The 17585-nt window shown below is 43.8% G+C and overlaps 1 protein-coding gene across 6 annotated transcripts in view; it reads left to right on the top strand.

The window, feature by feature from the left end:
• The window catches only part of Sorcs1 (sortilin related VPS10 domain containing receptor 1), a 477793-nt gene that overhangs the window by 431575 nt on the left and 28633 nt on the right, over positions 1 to 17585 (top strand). For all 6 annotated transcript variants that reach the window (XM_046450463.2, XM_046450461.2, XM_046450466.2 and 3 more), the window contains exons 20-23: positions 5480 to 5613; positions 7505 to 7628; positions 12917 to 13029; positions 17071 to 17202. In XM_046450463.2, coding sequence (XP_046306419.1) covers positions 5480 to 5613; positions 7505 to 7628; positions 12917 to 13029; positions 17071 to 17202 — 503 coding nt within the window. The remainder of the gene's footprint in view (positions 1 to 5479; positions 5614 to 7504; positions 7629 to 12916; positions 13030 to 17070; positions 17203 to 17585) is intronic.

Below are 17585 nucleotides of genomic sequence, written 5' to 3'. Positions count from 1 at the left end.
TACCCTAGGAAAGAGTTCCAAGACATGCTGTAGCTTTTCCCCATTGAGGAATCAGAAGGCCTGGCTGGATGTAATGAGATAACTAAATTATGTTGGGTATATTGTGTGTCATAAATATCGAATGCATGAAGTTGTCCCCCATAGTCCTCAGACTCATTTTGGTTCTTAGAAAAATAGTTTACATTAAAGTAATTTCTTTATATATATTAAGACTTAGTTCAAATTTCAAGTCCCCAGAGAAAGAGTATTAAGGCCTGACAATACTCTATACCTCTCCCCTGCACCTTGCCCAGGTAGCAAAATCAAGTAATGAAAGTAACATCTAGGTCTCTGTCTTTAATAATAAGAATAATATAAAAACTGTGTGAAAGGACAGGACTATTTAGGGATGTCCAAGAAACAGTGTGGTTGCTGAAGAGTCCAAATATATTGCTTCTTCTCTATCTTTGCCTATTGTACACTCATGGCTGGGGTTCTCTGAGAAAGCACACGCTCCCTTATTTGGGTCTAAACAGAGTTAGGCATGGTTACCACTTTGCTAACTGTCTCCCCCACTTTGGCTACACTTTATTAAGCGCTTCCTCTGTATGCCAGGTAGGCTTTGCACTATAAGCTCTTTATGTGTATTATCACACTTCTCAAAACAATCCTATGAAGTAGAAGCAGTGAGAAACCCTGCTTTGCAAAGGACCACAGAGCTAAAAGTGAAGTGTTTGAGGTAGCTGATGTACTACCTAACAGAGCCAGGCCCCAGACTCAGGCCTGCCAGTCTCAGGAATTCTAGTTCTCGATCACTATAGTTGGGGTCAGTGTGAAGGGTGGCTTAGGGCTGCAGGAACTATCTCCATCAGTAGATTCTCTCCCTCCCTACCTTGGCAGACATCCTGAAGAAACATGAGTGTTTAGGTTGGAAGTAGCTTCCTTGCTACACAGCTATGCAGGTTTAAGATGCATTGCACAGGTTCCCCTCCATCTTATATAGCCCAAGATACAATACCCCCTGTCCATCAGTGTTGAGGGCAATAAGAGGGATGATCATGAGAATAATCTAAAAATCTCTGAAGGTACACCACAAACAAACGTTAATCATTGGTAACCAAAAAATGACTTGTGACACAAATGACAGTCCATTTGCTGAGATGGTGGCCTTTCTAGTAGCTTATCATTTCCTACAACTTGTTCTGTGAGGGGGGATTTCTACTAGACAGCTACCCTCCTTGGGAAATGGAGCTGCAGTCCACTTCTCATGTATTTATTATGCATTCACCTCACTCCAGTCATGTACAACTCTGGACCTAGAAATCAGGAGTGGCTCTGATCTCAGCATCTCAGGGCCTCCCATTGAGTCCTCCCTGGCTCAACCTCCCTGACCCCCTGTGCACTTTTTCTCATTTCTATACATGATCAGATCCCTTGAGGGATCTACTGCTTCCCCTAAGGACCCTCCCCGATTTCCTAAATCCAGGGAAGGAAAACAATAGATAGATGACTTCTGCTCAAGATTAAGGCCTGCCAAAGCCCAAGGCTTCTAAAAGAAATGAGTTTCTTTGTTCTTCTGCATTGTTTTTTCATTCCATCAACCTGGTTGATCAGGTAAAATAGCAGGAGATGATTTGTGATTGAATGTTTGTATTCTGACTTTAATCTTTCAGACTTCTCTTGGGTGACGTGGTTGGGTAAGCCCACCTCCTCATATTAATGGAACCCCTTTCTGAGCCTGGCCTTGGGGACGAGAATTTACTCTTATATATAGATTGTGTTAAAGCAGGATCACATTTAAAGCTGTTTGTAGCTCACATTCCCATAATGCCCACACCTCAGCAGGGTCCACAGGTTCTGACACGTTAGCTCAGCACCTCTTCTAAAGGGTCTGGGGTGCTTTACTATGCCCTTAAACTCATTTTGTCTGTCTTCACATCTGTACCATAATAAATGACTTAGGCCCCTTCTTTCAGGTAGAGAAAAACAAAGATTTGGAGAAGCCCTCTAATTTTGGCACTGTTTTACAATGAAAGGAAGTCACAATAAGAACAGCACTGAGTCACACTCCCAAACTTCTAATGCCTGGGAGGTGTAGTAAGTGATTTTTAGTGCCTCAGTGCAGGTGGGGGACAGAGTTGGCTTTGTGAGAGAAAAGTTTTTAAAAGTACTAGACAGAGTTTGACATGCTGTTTAAGTCCAAATGCTAGTCATATTACTCTGTCTCACTGAACCTAGGTTTTTTTTTTATCTATCAAATGGAAGCACATCTTGTTCTCAAAAGATCTATCAAGCAGTACCCTGTCAACTAACAACATTTGGTTTTCCATCTGAGCTACAGAACTAGCCACAAAGCTTGCTAACCTCCTCTCTGCCTCTGTCCCACTGACTCCCCCATTGGTCAACTCCAGAAAACCCATTTCTTGTCTTACATACACATTGTCTCCACTCTCCAGTGCAGAAAGGTGATTTTATTCCAAATCAGAGGTTTTTCAATATGGGTTTGCAAAGGTCATCAGAAACAAATGGAGCCCATGTTCCTGCTTTAATGCATGCAGGAATGGGCCAGCCGCTCTCATGGAGCGCCTGGGTAATTTGTTGAAGGCTGACAGTTGGAAATTCCTTGGGGATAGTATTCACTGTGCTCTGCTGTTTTGCAAACTAATGAGACACGTGCTGCGGCCAGCATTGCCTTCAGCTGGATGGAGCAGAGAATTTAGAGGGCATGCAGATTTTTGCTCAGAAAGCTGCCCTATCACAACCATCTTGCAGGAAAAAAAAAATTGAAGACTCTGAAAACTTGCAGGATGGGAGGTGAAAGAAGATGAGGTAGATGAGGTGGATGTTCCTCAAACCATTTCCTTAACTGCTCCCTTACATAGGAGCAATTTGCAGATATCTCTCTGGCCCCACCTTAGGGTAAAGTTATCCATATGGCTTGAAAAAACATGTGGCTTCATGCCATCATTATATTGACTGGCAAATCAGAACAGGTTTTTTTTTTTTTTTTTTTTTTTTTAAATGTGGTTGAATGAGGCACCTGCTCAGAATTAAATAGTAATTTTCTTTTTCTGGGTTCTATCCCTAACCTACTAAATTAAGATAATAGGAAATGTAGTATCATAGTGTGCTTTGAACACATTAGTATGCTTCTTATAATATGCTGAAGTTGGAGAAAGTCTGATTTAGGAATATCTTCCTTATAGTTCAAATCCCCTTTACTTCTTCTAGTGTCTTTTTAAAAATCATTTCAGATAAATAAGAATATGACATATTTGCAATATTTAATTAAATATTCAGAAGTCTTCAGGACATAAATGCTAGAGGGAGATCACAGCAGTCAGTGTGCGCGTATACACACACACACACACACACATACACACACAAAACACACACACAAAAAAAATGTTCAGTCTCACAGACATCTGCTGTTTCCTGCAGCATGGGAAGGCAATACAAGAAAATGATAGGGAAACCCAATTCACCCAAGTAATTCCTAATTCTCTCAACCATCTTGCCAGGAATATTCATATGGAGTGATGCAGCGCCACCTGCTGTCCCTTTTGTGCATCGCAGGCACCTGTATGCTAGAGCAGCATCTACCAATTTGTTTAGCTCTTTGAGCGGAACCATCAACTGGGGACTTCCATGGGGTGGAATTTTACTCTGTGGCTCCTTTAGGGAAGACTTCACCCTCTGTTCAGAACAGAGATGCTTAATGGTTAGAATTCTGGACAGCAAAATCCAGGTATTTTATGCCCATGAAAAGTAGGTAAAGGCAAGAGGCCAGGCAAATCTGAAAAATGTCACACTTCTATGGAGGTATAATGTATATACATGCAAGTATAAACTTATACAAGCCCATATATATGTACTTCAGAACCTACAAGGCCAATGTGCTGTGTGTCCTTGAACCCTGATGGACCTGCTCGGCTGCACGTTTCCCTCCATCTTTCCACTTAGCTGTTCTTGCGTCCTTGCTGGTCGGCTGACATGGAAAGCACATCTTCTCCTCAAGGTCTTTATACTGGAGCATCACAAACAGACACTTGGTATAATCTTTCACTCTATCCAGGCCACTGTACAAATGTCATTTCTTCTGAGAAGGCTTCTTTAACCACTCCATCAAAATTAGCCCTGCTTTATGTTTTCAATAACTTTTTCCCTTAAAATTACCTAAGCTTATTAAGCGCTAAATATCTCTGGGACCTAAGATAATACTCAATACCTAAAAGTGCTGTTTAGTTAGTTTTTTCATCACTGTGACCAAAGGACCTGGCAAGTACAGTGTTGAGGAGAGGAAGTTTATTTGGGGCTCATAGTTTCAGAGGTCTCAGTCCATAGACGGCTGACAGCTCTGGCCCAAGATGAGGCAGAACATCATGACAGAGGAAAGTAGTTCAGGATCTGGCAACAAGGACGCGAGAGATATTGACTCCCCAAGGACAAAATATAAACCCCACAGGCTCACCCCAGTGATCTACCTCCTCCAAGCATACCCTACCTGCTCAGAGTTACCGTCCAGTTAATCCATATCAGTGGATTAATTCACTGATCAGATTGCATCTCCCAATTCTACCATTCCACATCTGAACAATTCTTGTATTGTCTCAGACATCAGCTTTTGGGGGATACCCCATATCAAACCATGACAAGTGCTTAAGAACTATTGATTGAATGAGTGACCATGACTCACTAACAAGGTGTCCTATTTGTCATTGACACAATGACAGGGAGAGCATCACAGAGGAGGTGATGCTGGAACCGAAACCTGAAGGCTGACAGGGCCGTGAGAAAGGTGTATAAGCACAGGCCCTGCAGAGGGCAAAGGTGTGCCTGCCGGGGGAAAGGTGTGAGTGGCAATGGCAAGATCTGCACAATCAATGACGGCAAGAACAAGGGGCATGTTCCAAAGCCTGGAGCACACTGGCACAGAGCCCTTCCTGTGTGCCTCTTTCCTGGGCAAGCCTAACTCAGCCCCAAATATAGTGTGTTCCATGCTTACCAGGCAGATTCCCACTCACATGCTCACACACACAGGCACACCTACACACACCTTTGAAATACAAAAATAATAAAGAAAAATTACTTGTGGAATGATTTGGGGATTTGCCTACTTCTCACCCCAATATGATTCTCGGCAGGTCCCCATGATTCTGGTTTGTCACCAAGGCTATAATCTCTTGGAAAGACCTTGCATCTCCCTGTGAAATCTTGTGTGTTCATTTAAGGACTTCATAAACTACTTGTACATTTTTTTAACTTTCACACATCTGTAACTCAGGTTATAGACCTGGAAGTTAGATCTGTAAATACAAATGACATTGTTTGCAATATATTTCTGTTCTCCAAAGTGGTGAGAGCACCGGGCACTTCCCTTAGGGAAGGTGGCTGTGATGTTTGCGAGGCTTCTGAGTAAATATGCGTTCTCTCAGAGCAGGGAAGGCAGAGCAGCGGAAGCTCTTCCCTCTCCATGGCCCCTCTTTGTCTTGTGTCTTAGGTCCCTTGGAGCATGTGCACCTATCTCTTCCCTTTGTCACCACAAAGAACAAGGAGGTCAATGCAACTGCGGTGCTGTGGCCCAGCCAAGTGGGCACCCTCACTTATGTGTGGTGGTATGGAAACAACACGGAGGTGAGTCTGCCTTCTGTACAGGGCTAGTGACTGAGGCTCGGCTTATGCTGGCGGAAGCCAAACAGAAGGGAATATGGCTTATGAATGCAAGAGTTCAGGGGGAGCCCTAGCTTCAGGGCCAGCAGGCGGTCTGTGTTAAGTATCTCATTACAAAGAGGCAACCCATATCCATTACAACCCCCTCCCTACTGCCGTATAAATGCATGTACACACACACACACACACACACAATGACCTCACATCCTAAATCAGACACGTCCTTTCTTTAGGTCAGCTTCATCTTTTATGTTTTCCGTAAATATTCCTGGTACTCAAAAGTCAGCAATAATTTTAAAACCAGTAGAGACCTAAACCTTCATTTACTCTTAGTCTTTCCTTTTGCAGATGAGAAGAGTGAGGCCGCTACAGCAGAAGTAGCTTCCTCCAATCTCTTCTAGGTGCTTCATAGAGAGGCAAAATCCCAGGCCTTCTGCTCCCTTTATTCATTTTTCTTTCCTGCCCTCCAGGCTGCATGGTCTTTGTCAGTTTTGAACTCATTCCACTCTCAGAAGATTAAATGCTTCCAAATGTCAGTAAGGTAGTGGGATTAAGGCCCAAAGCATCCCTTCCCAATAGGGCACTCAGATGAACCTCCCTGGACAGGGACGCTCTATCATCTTCCAAGAGTTACATTCACTCCGTGGCTTTGCTCTTCCAATGCTATCCACCTCATTTTAGTAAAAACGTGATTTTCTTTGAGAACTGAATTTTGGCTTTAACTGGAGACGTAGCTGTGCACATGCAGGGAGGAGAGCTCTCTTGCACCTAGACCTGCTGCAAGCCTGATAGGGAAAGAAGCTCTCGCCCCCACTGCTGACACAACAGAGTACAAAAGAAGCTCCTGGATTTCTTCTGAAGCCATGCATGCAAATGTAGCCCATTGGGCCCACTGTCCACAGTGGGAAAGGAGAAATCAATGCTATTTGCCCGAAAGCTGGTATAGACTGTGAAAGCACCGAACAACTTTCTTCTCTGCCTCCTATTGTTTCTTTTTTCTTAATTTTAATATAAAACAAAATTCTCAACCAACCCTATTAAAAATAATTCTTATGCTGGACTTTAGTCTGCCCTCCACCATACAGGGAATTAAATGAATTTTGATTTTAGAACTAATTAAGATGGGAAAGAAATATTTGTGAGTAGTGAGTCATGGGAGGTCAGCAGATTAATAATTTTTTCTTCTAGAAACTTGGCATCTGCTTATGTTACAGGTAGCACTCCTCCAATACTTTTTTTTTTTTTTTCTTTTTTGAGTCCTGAAACCACAATCCCATAACTACTTATTTTCACGGAAGCTACTTCCAGGAAACTGTTGATGGCGCTTGTCACAGGAAGCCGCCACACCTCCCACCCCTACCTATTGTCCAGTTTAAGTGTCCAAGGTTGCTGTGTTCCATTGGAATTTCATATTAATAGTAGACCCTAGAGATGAATGTTTGGCAACATATAGATTTTCTGTGGCTGCTATTAAGTTTGGATTAATAAGAGATCCCCTTTCTTGTTTGATTTGAAAGTGTCCTTGGATTAAAAGACATGCTTGATCAAAATAGATTGTGAAAAAAGAGAGACATGTATCCCATCAACAAGAAAGACCTGTTGATTTTCCAGTCCAGAGTCAGGATGATACCAGGAGAGAGGTGTCCAATCCCCCCAAAATGGATAGAATCACCTGGGGCCATTGTTGCAATAGACAGCCTCCCTCTGGCCTGCATTTCAGGTGATGGGGATGCATAGAAAGTTCCATGCTAGTGTACCAGGAAGAGCCCCTGCAGAGTTATAGACCAGCTGGTTCACTGCTGTTTCAACTTTAACTAAGCAGCTTTCTGCTTGCCCTGTTTCCCATTTATTATAGCCCTTGATCACCTTGGAGGGAAGCATATCATTCAAATTTACTTCAGAAGGAATGAACACCATCACAGTGCAGGTCTCCGCAGGAAATGCCATCCTGCAGGACACAAAGACCATCGCAGTGTATGGTGAGTGCCTGTCTTTGCTGATCTGTCCCTGTCCCCATGCTCAGATGAGGATGTATGGTACCATAGCACTGGGAATCCTTCTTAGACTTTCACCTAGACAACTGAGAAAGAGCTGAGATGATTCTGGTCTCCTCCTTTAGGAAAATTTGATTCACCAACAAAACTGTGGCCACATGATCCAGAAGGAGTTTGTTCTGTGTTTGTTTCTTTTTTTTTCTTTCTTTCTTTTTTTTAAGAGAGAGAGAGAGAGAGAGAGAGAGAGAGAGAGAGAGAGAGAGAGAGAGAGTGAGAGTTTATTTTTTAGTTTTTGGTGGACACAACATCTTTATTTTATTTTTATGTGGTGCTGAGGACAGAACCCAGTGCCCTGTGCATGCCAGGCGAGCACGTTACTGCTTGAGCCACATCTCCAGCCCTGTTCTGTGTTCTTGAAGTTGGTCTGAAGCACTTAAGACTGTTGGCTCACTCACCTTAAGTGGAGCAGGCTGGGTTTCATTATGAATAAAGCCGGTTCATTTCACTTGAGATGCTGGAAGCATTTGAATAGCTAAAACCAGTTCTAAAAGAAAAGAGCTAATGCTGCAGCATTTTTTGAAAGTTCAACTTTAAGAGAAATCTTCCATTATCAAATTACTTTTAAAAATCTCTTTCAAAAGTCAGCATTTAAAAAAAATACAAAAAAAAAAAAACCGAACAAACAAAAAACCCTCTACTCGACTAAAAGCAAAGCAAAGGAAGGGTCATAATAAGTGGATATCACTCGTAGCAGTAGACTGGCTATTGAACAATCTGATGTACAGGACAATTTTGTGATCAAGGTGGGAAATTAAATGTGGTCAAAGCATCAGAAAATGCTGAAATGGAAAAGTGTGATCATTGCTTGGAAATGGGATATAAAAACAATACATCCAGATTGATACCATTTTGGTAAGTTTTTTTTTTTTTTTTTTTTTTTCTGCATAGAAAGCTATTCAGGTGGATATGAACCAGGTGTTTTCAGTAGAGGGTAAAAAGGCAAAGATTTAATATTAATATGGAAGGGGTTCATATGCATCACAGAATAGTTGGAAAAGAGGATTTAAATTTAGGTTAGGAAAGTATATGCTGTGCCGAAAGAGAGAACAAGAAAGAAAGAAAGGCCGAGAAAAGGCAGCAGGACCCCAGTTCTGTAAATTAATTGATGCTGATGAGATAATTTGGGACTTCTTTCCGTGGAGAGTCAGGTTTTGTTTTTCAGTTCTCATCTTGCCAGTTTGATGTTCAAAACCTGAAAATCATTTGTAGGTCACTTTAAGCATGTCTGAGGACCCCAGGGCCAAGGACACTATTCCATGCATGGCCGGCCGGGAATTAGATTTCATGATTTTTCTTCTCTCCCTTCCTCCTGAAGAGACTTCATCAGTCCAGATAGTAGCAGGACGTAAACAAGGTCTGAGAGTTTCCTAACTCGGCCCCATCAGTGAGTATGGCCTCTCTGCCAGGTGGCCATAGAGTGGCTGTGTGCAGTGGGGAGAACTTTTGCTTCTCTTTCCTCCCCCACCTCTTTTCTTGGTCCCAGGAATGCATTTAATCTTCGTATCAAGCCTACTATAAGGCAGGTGATATTATTAGTCATTTTCTCCTGGAGGTAAATAACTTGCCCCACTTAGTAAGAGGTAGAGTTGGACTTCCAACCCAGACCACCTAGTCCCAGGGCCCATGGTCTGAAATCACCCTGATTGACTGCCTTTGGTTTCTTTTCCATCGGATGCTCTTTTCCCTCTCTCTACTCCTTTTGGATGTCACAGGCTGCACTAATGGCACTCAGCCAGTAGCCTGACAGATGTCCTCTTGGTTAAGTGTATGGGCAGCCTCCTCATTAGAATCACAAAGAAAACCTTAAATCTGGAAGGGTTTTGGCCTTTTCTTATCAGGTGTCATTTTACAGATAGGAACTTGAGACCCAAATATGGATAACTACTGGTTTAAAGTCATTTCTGCTATTTAATGACAGATCCAGCAAGGTCATGGTGAAGGTGATAATAACTAACATTGATGAAGCACTTACTCATCACCACCTGTATCTGTTCTAAGCACTTGATGTATATGATCTGTTTTATTGAATCTTTTGAACAGACAAGAAAAAATCTGTAATTACCTCTGTTTTACAGATAAGCAAACATGAGATAAGTATAATCAATAAACAGCCTAAGAATTCTGAACCCAGAGGGCAAGTTTCTGTGCACCTTCTACCCCACTGCTGTTCCTTCTTCCTCTTTCTGCAGTTTCCTTAAAGGAATCATCCCAGGGTGACTCACTTTACATAAAATGCATTCTCTCTCTCTTCATTAGAGATTTCAGCAGAGGAAGTGGTCTCCCCCTCCTTTAACCAAATTCTGGAGCCACCAACCATCCTTAACTCATCTTCAATCCAATGAGTTATCCAAGGTGTCCTACACATGATTTGGAATTTTTAGTGACAAGTGTGACTTATTAAGGAAGAATCGCACCAGACAGAATTAAACAGGCAGGATTGAACTCCACTGAAACAAAAGGCAGAGGATCCCAACACACTGGGATTAGCTAATAGGAAAGTACTGGAGGATATTGAGGAGTACATGGAGTTACCAGTGTGATCAGTCCTCTGCTTGAATGAATGACCCTTTGGGGGGAGTTAGTTTCCCATCCTCCCTCATAGCCAAGGAGACAGGGAAACCTTTATTTCTTGATGATAATGAACCCTTTCCTGAGTTGAAGCAGATTAGGATCTTTAGCATCTCAGTGGGGCAGAGAAAGAAATTACAGCTGCAAGTTATTTAGAGTAAATGCTCAAGGAAAGGGAGGTCAGGGGCCTCCTGTTAGACACCTGCCTAAAGCTTAGTCAAAAGGAAGAGGATACCCTTATGGTCAGAGGAAGAAGGCATTCCACAGAGAAGTAGATGGAGGGGCTGGTGATGCAGTCCAGTAGCAGATGCTTGCCCAACATGCATAGCATACAGGAGGCCCTGGGTTCAATCCCCAGCACCACACATACACAATAAAACAAAATTTGCTACCCGGAGTAACCCAGTAGAATGGAAGAAAGAAAATCTAGTTTGCATTATTTCCATTAATTTGCTCCAGGGTATGGATTTGCCTTTAAATAAAAAATGCAAATGCTCTTTCAGCACCTGCAAAAGAGCTATATTTCTGGTGTTTGCCTGAAGTCCTCCCACAGGCAGCCCCTGTTTATTGAATAAATTCAGCCACACCATCACCACTTCCCAGCTGTCATCGTGGAGGCAGCTGTATCATCCATGTCCTTTCACTCAGGTGAACACTGTCCCCTGTAGATAACTCTCTAGAGCTTGGTGAGAGGTGCAGAGAAAGTGAGAGTGACATAAATTTATACCATCAGAGCTGCAAAGTTACAACTCAGTGGGTGCATCCTCAGTGCCACCGCTTACCACACTGCTAATTAACATGCATTTTGTTATTCTCCATCAGAACTGAATCAGTGATATTCGCCTAGGTGAACAGTGACTCATAAAATAGTCAAGCTTTGAAAAATCTGTCTTTGGAATCAGGTTACTGCCATAAATTCACATCTTATAATGTAGGCATCTTCAAAGCATGTGTTTGATAACCCATCAGCATCATTAGGAAGTGCACGAGGGGGATTTTATGTTTCCTGAATTTATAATTGATACCAGTGACATCGCTTAGCCCCAACTGAAACCCAAGGACATGCTTAAAATAAGGACTGTGTACTGAAGAAGTAAACATAGAAATAACAGAGAGCCTTTGCTATAATTTAATCATTTATTTATTCAATAAACATTTACTAATTAAATGTCCCAGAGATAATAATTGAAAGCCTACTATGTTCTAGCACTCTCTCACAGCCAGGAACATAGTCCCTGTTCTCAATCATTTTACATTCCAGTTAGGGAGACATGTAGTGAAGACAAATTAAATAATATTAGGTATAAAGAAGACAAACAGGATCAGAGATGGAGGGACTTGAGTCTGGTGAACAGGAGGCTGCCTGAGGTCAGTTGGTCAGAAAGTCTGCTAGCAGACTGAACAATGAAAAGAGCTACATGCTGTAATGTGGAGAGGCAGAGGTGAGCTGGGGTAGGAGAGTAAGTCTACACCAGGGTGTGGGGGAACAGGAAGGCTTGGTAAGAATCTAAACTTCACTGTGGAGTCACTCACAGGTTGTAGGGGAGAGCTTACCTGGGTGTGTCCTTTGGCAAACACTGTCCTGTGTTAAGGTATAGAAGCCATAAAAATGCACCCTAGAAACTTCCAACTCTGGGAAGCAAAACTGACAAGCCCTGGATGCTGTGCTCCAGAATTCCTCACTGTCGTGGGCCTGGCTGCTGCTTCTAGGGCTGGGTCCCAGCCAGTGATGAGTGTCTCCGGGGTACCGAGGCTGGCCCATTCCTGGGACGCGGGGGACTCCTTTGCAGGTCAGCTTTGGTTCAACATCTCCCAGCCATCTTGCTGAGCCTTCTGCATGCGGCAGGGCAGTCACCAGCCCTCTTCCTCTCTCTCACAGCCCTGCAGGCCTGTGAGCTGATGGCTCTCCATGCCTCCCCTGGGTCCCTCCTCTATTTCTCCCAAAGATGATTCTGTTCATAAAATCTTTGTTTGTTTAATCCCCAACCCATTTCCTGGAGGATGCAGATGAACCCGGGCCTAATTCAGGGGTGACACAAAAAACAAACACAGTCCTCAACATAAGGAGCTTAAAATTCCTTTCAATGAAACTTCTTTGCAGACAAAAGATAAACTAAGTATAATAAATAAAAGTATGTAATTATATAACTATTGTTATACAATCATATGATAAAAGTATGTGAAAAACACAGTAGTTTCATTAAAAAATTAAAATGTTTGAGGTTTGGTAGAAAGGTCAGTCGGGAAAGCTTAAACTAGAGCTTGAAAGCTTTGTGGAAAGACAGTGGGGTGAATGGGCATTCCAGGTAGAGGAAGAGGACAGGCAAAGGCCCTGGGGTCATAAGTATGTCATGTGTTCAGAGCCCCAAGGTCAGTTAGTATCCAGGAAGGCAAAGTATGGAACTAGGGATAATAGTCAAAGTCTATAGAGCTAGGTGTGGGCCAGAGTCCTAGAATTTGGTTTATAAAGTCAGGAACTAATGAGATACCAGGGACAGGAATAGTAAATTTGCTTTCTAGAAGGATCTCTCTGGTGAGTGTGAAAGGAGAGGACCCTCCATGAGGGCTTTGCATCAAATGCAAAGTTTATGCTGCTTGACTAAAGTACCTGACTTCCAGTAATCCACCTGCTGTTGTATCCCCAGAGGAATTCCGCTCTCTTCGCTTGTCCTTTTCTCCAAACCTGGATGACTACAACCCGGACATTCCTGAGTGGAGGAGGGACATCAGCAGAGTCATCAAAAAGTCCCTGGTGGAAGTGAGTGCCAAGAGTTCTTCTCTCATTTGGGCACATTTTCTCTCTGTCCTTGGAGAACTTTATGGAAGAACATCTAAGAAGGGACAGGAAAGAGATGGAGCCACAGGAAGCTAGTTCCAAGGTGTGGTGTCATCGGTGAGCCCTCACATGCAGGCCTGTGGCAGGCACCAGGGTAAAGAGAGTCACAAGGTGCTTGTCCCTCACAAAGTTGATTCTGCTTAGACAGAGTTCACGATGGATGAGGCCTTCAGTGTAAGATGAGCCACTGTGCATAATAATGGAGGGGCATATGCCCGAGTGTCCTCGTGGGCAGGTGTAATTACTAAGAGCAGCCTGGGTGCCAGCCCCACCACTATGTGCGGTGAGGACTCATACCTGATGGTGGGTCACATGTCCTGCTTCTCTTAAAGACATTTCCCTCCTGTACCAGTATCAAGAGGAAGCTATTACTATTTTCTTTTCATAGATGAGGCAATTGAGGTTCAGAGAAGTTAGAAGACTTTCATAAACTCTCACAGCCAATAGGTGACAAAGCTTCAGAACTGAAATGAAGGGCCTGAGTCCAGTGTCTAGGGTTTTGTAATGCAACATGATCTCCTGAGGTTTCTAGGAGCATCCAAGAGGGTACACTTTATCCCTCCCTGAGCAGATGTTCCTGAATAGGGGGTAAGACACCCTTTGTGGGAGTACCATCTTCCCCGACCTACTCCACTTGCAGGAGTGAGGACAGTGGGATAGCAGCTCTGGGGCTGCTTGGACTAGGTGCACAAACCCAGGACGTTAGGCACGAGCTGTCTTTTTCCTGAGGTTCTGAACCCACACAGAAATCCAGTTTAAGTTTCTGTATATCCTGCTCCCAACACGTTTCCACTGATGGGAAATGGTGATGTAATAAGACATTCAGAGAACCCTGGTCAGAAAAGAGATCCCATATCAGCCTCTCAGCATTCCAGTCCTCACACCATGACCTTTATGACATTTAGTTAGCACTTAAAATATCCTAGACCCTCCCGTCAGTGCTTCATACTGTTTAATGTTAAATACCAAGGATAAGCCTATGAAGCTTGTACTCCTTTTACAGGTATAAGAGGCGTCACGGAACTTGCCCAAGGTCATGCCGCTACAAATTCAGGCTCAGACCTTCAAGGCTAGAATCTCCATTTTGTGGTTTCCTACTGTTCCACAGTACTGCTGTCTATTGTCTTCCTTCAAGGAGAATCAGGGATGGAAGCCATATTGGGGTGGAGAGGGGGGATCTTCATGTGTCTCCTGGTAATTGCAGTCCACCTCTGTCTCCGTGGCTTCATCAGGCATGCCATTATTGAAGCTTCAACACTGTGGCTACCAGGAAGAGCAGCTACTAGACTAAGGACTTTCTGCCTTTGGAGCCATCTGTCCCTGGAGTGACAATTGGTTTCTTTCTCCTGCTATTCAAGCGAGATGACTTACAACTTTTCATGAACCCACAGCCCACCTGGTTAACTCTGCAACCTTCTAGGGACATAGGACCCCCTAGGGACCTAAGTATCCCAGGCAATAATCCAAACCCACCAGGTGATTGTGGGCACCAGCTCAGGCACCAGCTCAGCAGTGATTAGCCTTCTGGACTGATTTCTCTTCACATTATCTAGAGGTCAGATGCCCTGGGCCGCCTCCTTCCCACCAGCTGTCCAGTAGGCCAGAAACCACTGCTCATCAGTATTCCTAAGGCTGCTGCATATTATAATCAGCTAAACAAGAATAAATCTGTTGCTCAGCATCCTTCGAGACAGGGTGGTGGTGTGTGTGTGTGTGGGGGGGGTGGTAATATCTTTTAGTACCCAAAACTCTCCAGTTACTCCATCCCAGTAGGCAGCTGATCCAGCCTGTGGTCCCCTGGAACCCTGTCTTTGAGATCAGCAATTACACTTGGCTACTTTCCTAAGTCTTAAGGGACACATTGCCAAGTGTGCCCTCACAATCCCTATAAAATGTACAACTTAGAGTCGGTTTATTGGCAGTTTTCTTCCTATTCATTTATGTGACAGAATTTGGTATAAAATTAGTGGTCCATTCCTCATCAAATTGGCTTTTGCTATTGACATATCGTGATGAAATCTTTAATTAAATGTCATTCAGGAAGCATTTTTGTTATAATGAGGATGATTTAATTTAATCTCTGAGTTTACAATCTAATAGGGGCATTAAACAGCATGTGCTCAGCTGTAATGGGAGCTGGGGCGTGTGTGTGTGTGTCAGGAGAAAGGCGGCCTAGAGTTCAGGTTACCATCACAGGCTTCACCATGAAATGCAGCTTCATAAGCATCACAGCCTCTTCCTAAATGGCTTTGAGCCACTATCTAACTTGCCCTCAACACCCATCTTTCCTGGGGTGGAGACAAGGACACATCCCTAGATCCTGGTTCAGGAGGGACTTGTCTTAGCTGCTAGGGAGCTGTGGGCAGAGGCTTCAGCTGCCTTGTCCTGGATCATGTCATCTCACAGGGTAGCTCCAGTCGAGTGATGGACAGGTATGGTTATGCACACAAAGTCCTGGCCATGTCAGCCCAACCTACAAAAACTCTGAAGGCCAGCCTGTCTCCCCACAGGTCCTTTGAGGCTGTCACTGGACCTACATGGCTGCTCAGTTTCTCCCGTGTCCATGCCTGCTAACCTACCCTACCCCAGAAGTGTTGTTCTCAAGCTCTTCTTACTAAGTTCCCTGAACACTAAACTCAGAGTGAGCATCCTGAGGCACCAACCTGTGATGTGATTTTTTTTTACCATCCAAGTAAGGTGGAACTATACTTGCTTGCTTTATTATTTATTTATTTTGCATAAAACAATATCTATAGGTTACTTAGCAAAATTCCAGGCACACGACGAGGAATCAAATGCATAGAAAATTTGTGACTACTTCAAAAAAGGTAGCTCCAAGACAGTCACCTACTTGAGAAACTAGGGACCGATGTACTGAAATGTGTGGATTTGTAAATGACTCATGAAAGGTAAGCAGAGTTCTATCTGCAAACAGAGAGAGAAGACATCCCGAGGGAGGTGGCAGGCACACAGAGAAACACAGGTAAAACTTGATGGGATGCACATAAAGATTGAATTGGGATTTCAGTGGTGGATGTTTAAGTGAGAAGGAATCAGTAGGATCATTAGTGTGGAAGAGGACTTGTCAGGGTCTCATAGGATGATTGCATGTAACAGAGTCAGGAGGGTGTCATACTGGAGGTGAGTGAAAGGCTTCGGGCTAGAGAATCTGGGAAGGGCCTACTTCCTGTCACCTTAAAGATAGAATGAAAATGGAGGGGGTGGAATGGAATGGCAAGTTCTTTTTTTTTTTTTGACATATTTGTTGGAAGTCCCTAGTGAAACAGCCAAGCAGTGTGTTCTGACTGACCATGAAGAGAGAAGACGGGATTATGACTGCTGATCCTAGAACTGTGCAGAGAGAGGGATTGGGGGACACCCTGGGATATAAGCCTAAGGGAAAGCTAGAAAAAGGCAAAGAGGAAATTGAGTGATATCTCTAATTTTAAGAGAAGCGTGAGCACAGCAAGTGAAGGGCTCAGAGTGCTTCATGGAGCAGGACTGGCCATCAGCTTCTGGTACTGGACAGAAGTGAACAGGAGCCCCTGAGGGCTGTCCTACTTGGGTTGATAATTAGAATATGACGGGTGGATTTGAAGAGTATCTCCACTTGGGTGACGAAGAAAGAAGCTGGGATAGCAGGGATGATGGCCTAGGGAAGCAGATAAAGAAGTTAGTGAGGGTCCCTGTTTTCTATTCAAGGAAGTGTAGGCAGTGAGAAGATAAGTGATGGGTGAGTCTCACAATGGCGGAGCTGGAAGAAACCTCTGTGGCTCTCTCTGGAGTCTGCACTTGTGATCCAGGGGTGCCTCTCCTGTGCCTTCCTGCCAAGAGCACCCAGGCCTCTGCCTTCATGTCCCCCACATACTTCCTTGGGTCTTCTGCCTCAGCCCACATCCCAGCTGAATACCTGGTTCCTTTTCATCATTTTCTGCAGGACTCACCCGAGCCTCTCTTTCTCAGGCCACAGGAATTCCAAGCCAACACATCCTGGTGGCAGTACTGCCTGGTTTACCCACCACTGCCGAGCTCTTTGTCTTGCCTTACCAGGATCCAACAGGAGAAAACAAAAGGTCACTGGAGGATCTGGAGCAGGTAAGTCGCCTAGCAACCATTTTCAGCTTCTGCTTGCAGTCTGGGTCACCCCACTGCTAGTTCCACCATCACAGCCGCTCTGAGGGGTTCTGGGGAGCAGGATCTAGGAGCACCATCTCTTCTGGGGAGTCTTCAGCTTTCTGGTTCTCCATTTCTCAGTCACACACTGGTGGCCCTAACTGTAGTTTCACCAAATCAACATGTACAGGACTGAATTGCTCATACTGAAAAATACCCGACAGCATTTATGATTAGTTAGAGAAATCTATGTGCATAGGCATGAAGACATGCCCAAGACATTATGAGAAAAAAGCAAGTAGCTGATTGACAAATGGACAAGAAGCCCACTTAGAAATTACTTGACTTCTTTCATTTTGAGCGTC

The sequence above is a fragment of the Marmota monax genome, unplaced genomic scaffold, assembly GCF_021218885.2.
Source record: "Marmota monax isolate L192 unplaced genomic scaffold, Marmota_monax_Labrador192_F-V1.1 WCK01_AAM20220418_F8-fsc00004, whole genome shotgun sequence".
NCBI classification, from domain to species: domain Eukaryota; kingdom Metazoa; phylum Chordata; class Mammalia; order Rodentia; family Sciuridae; genus Marmota; species Marmota monax.
The sequence above is the reverse complement of the archived record's forward strand: the minus strand, read 5'-3'. Positions and strand labels throughout refer to the sequence as shown.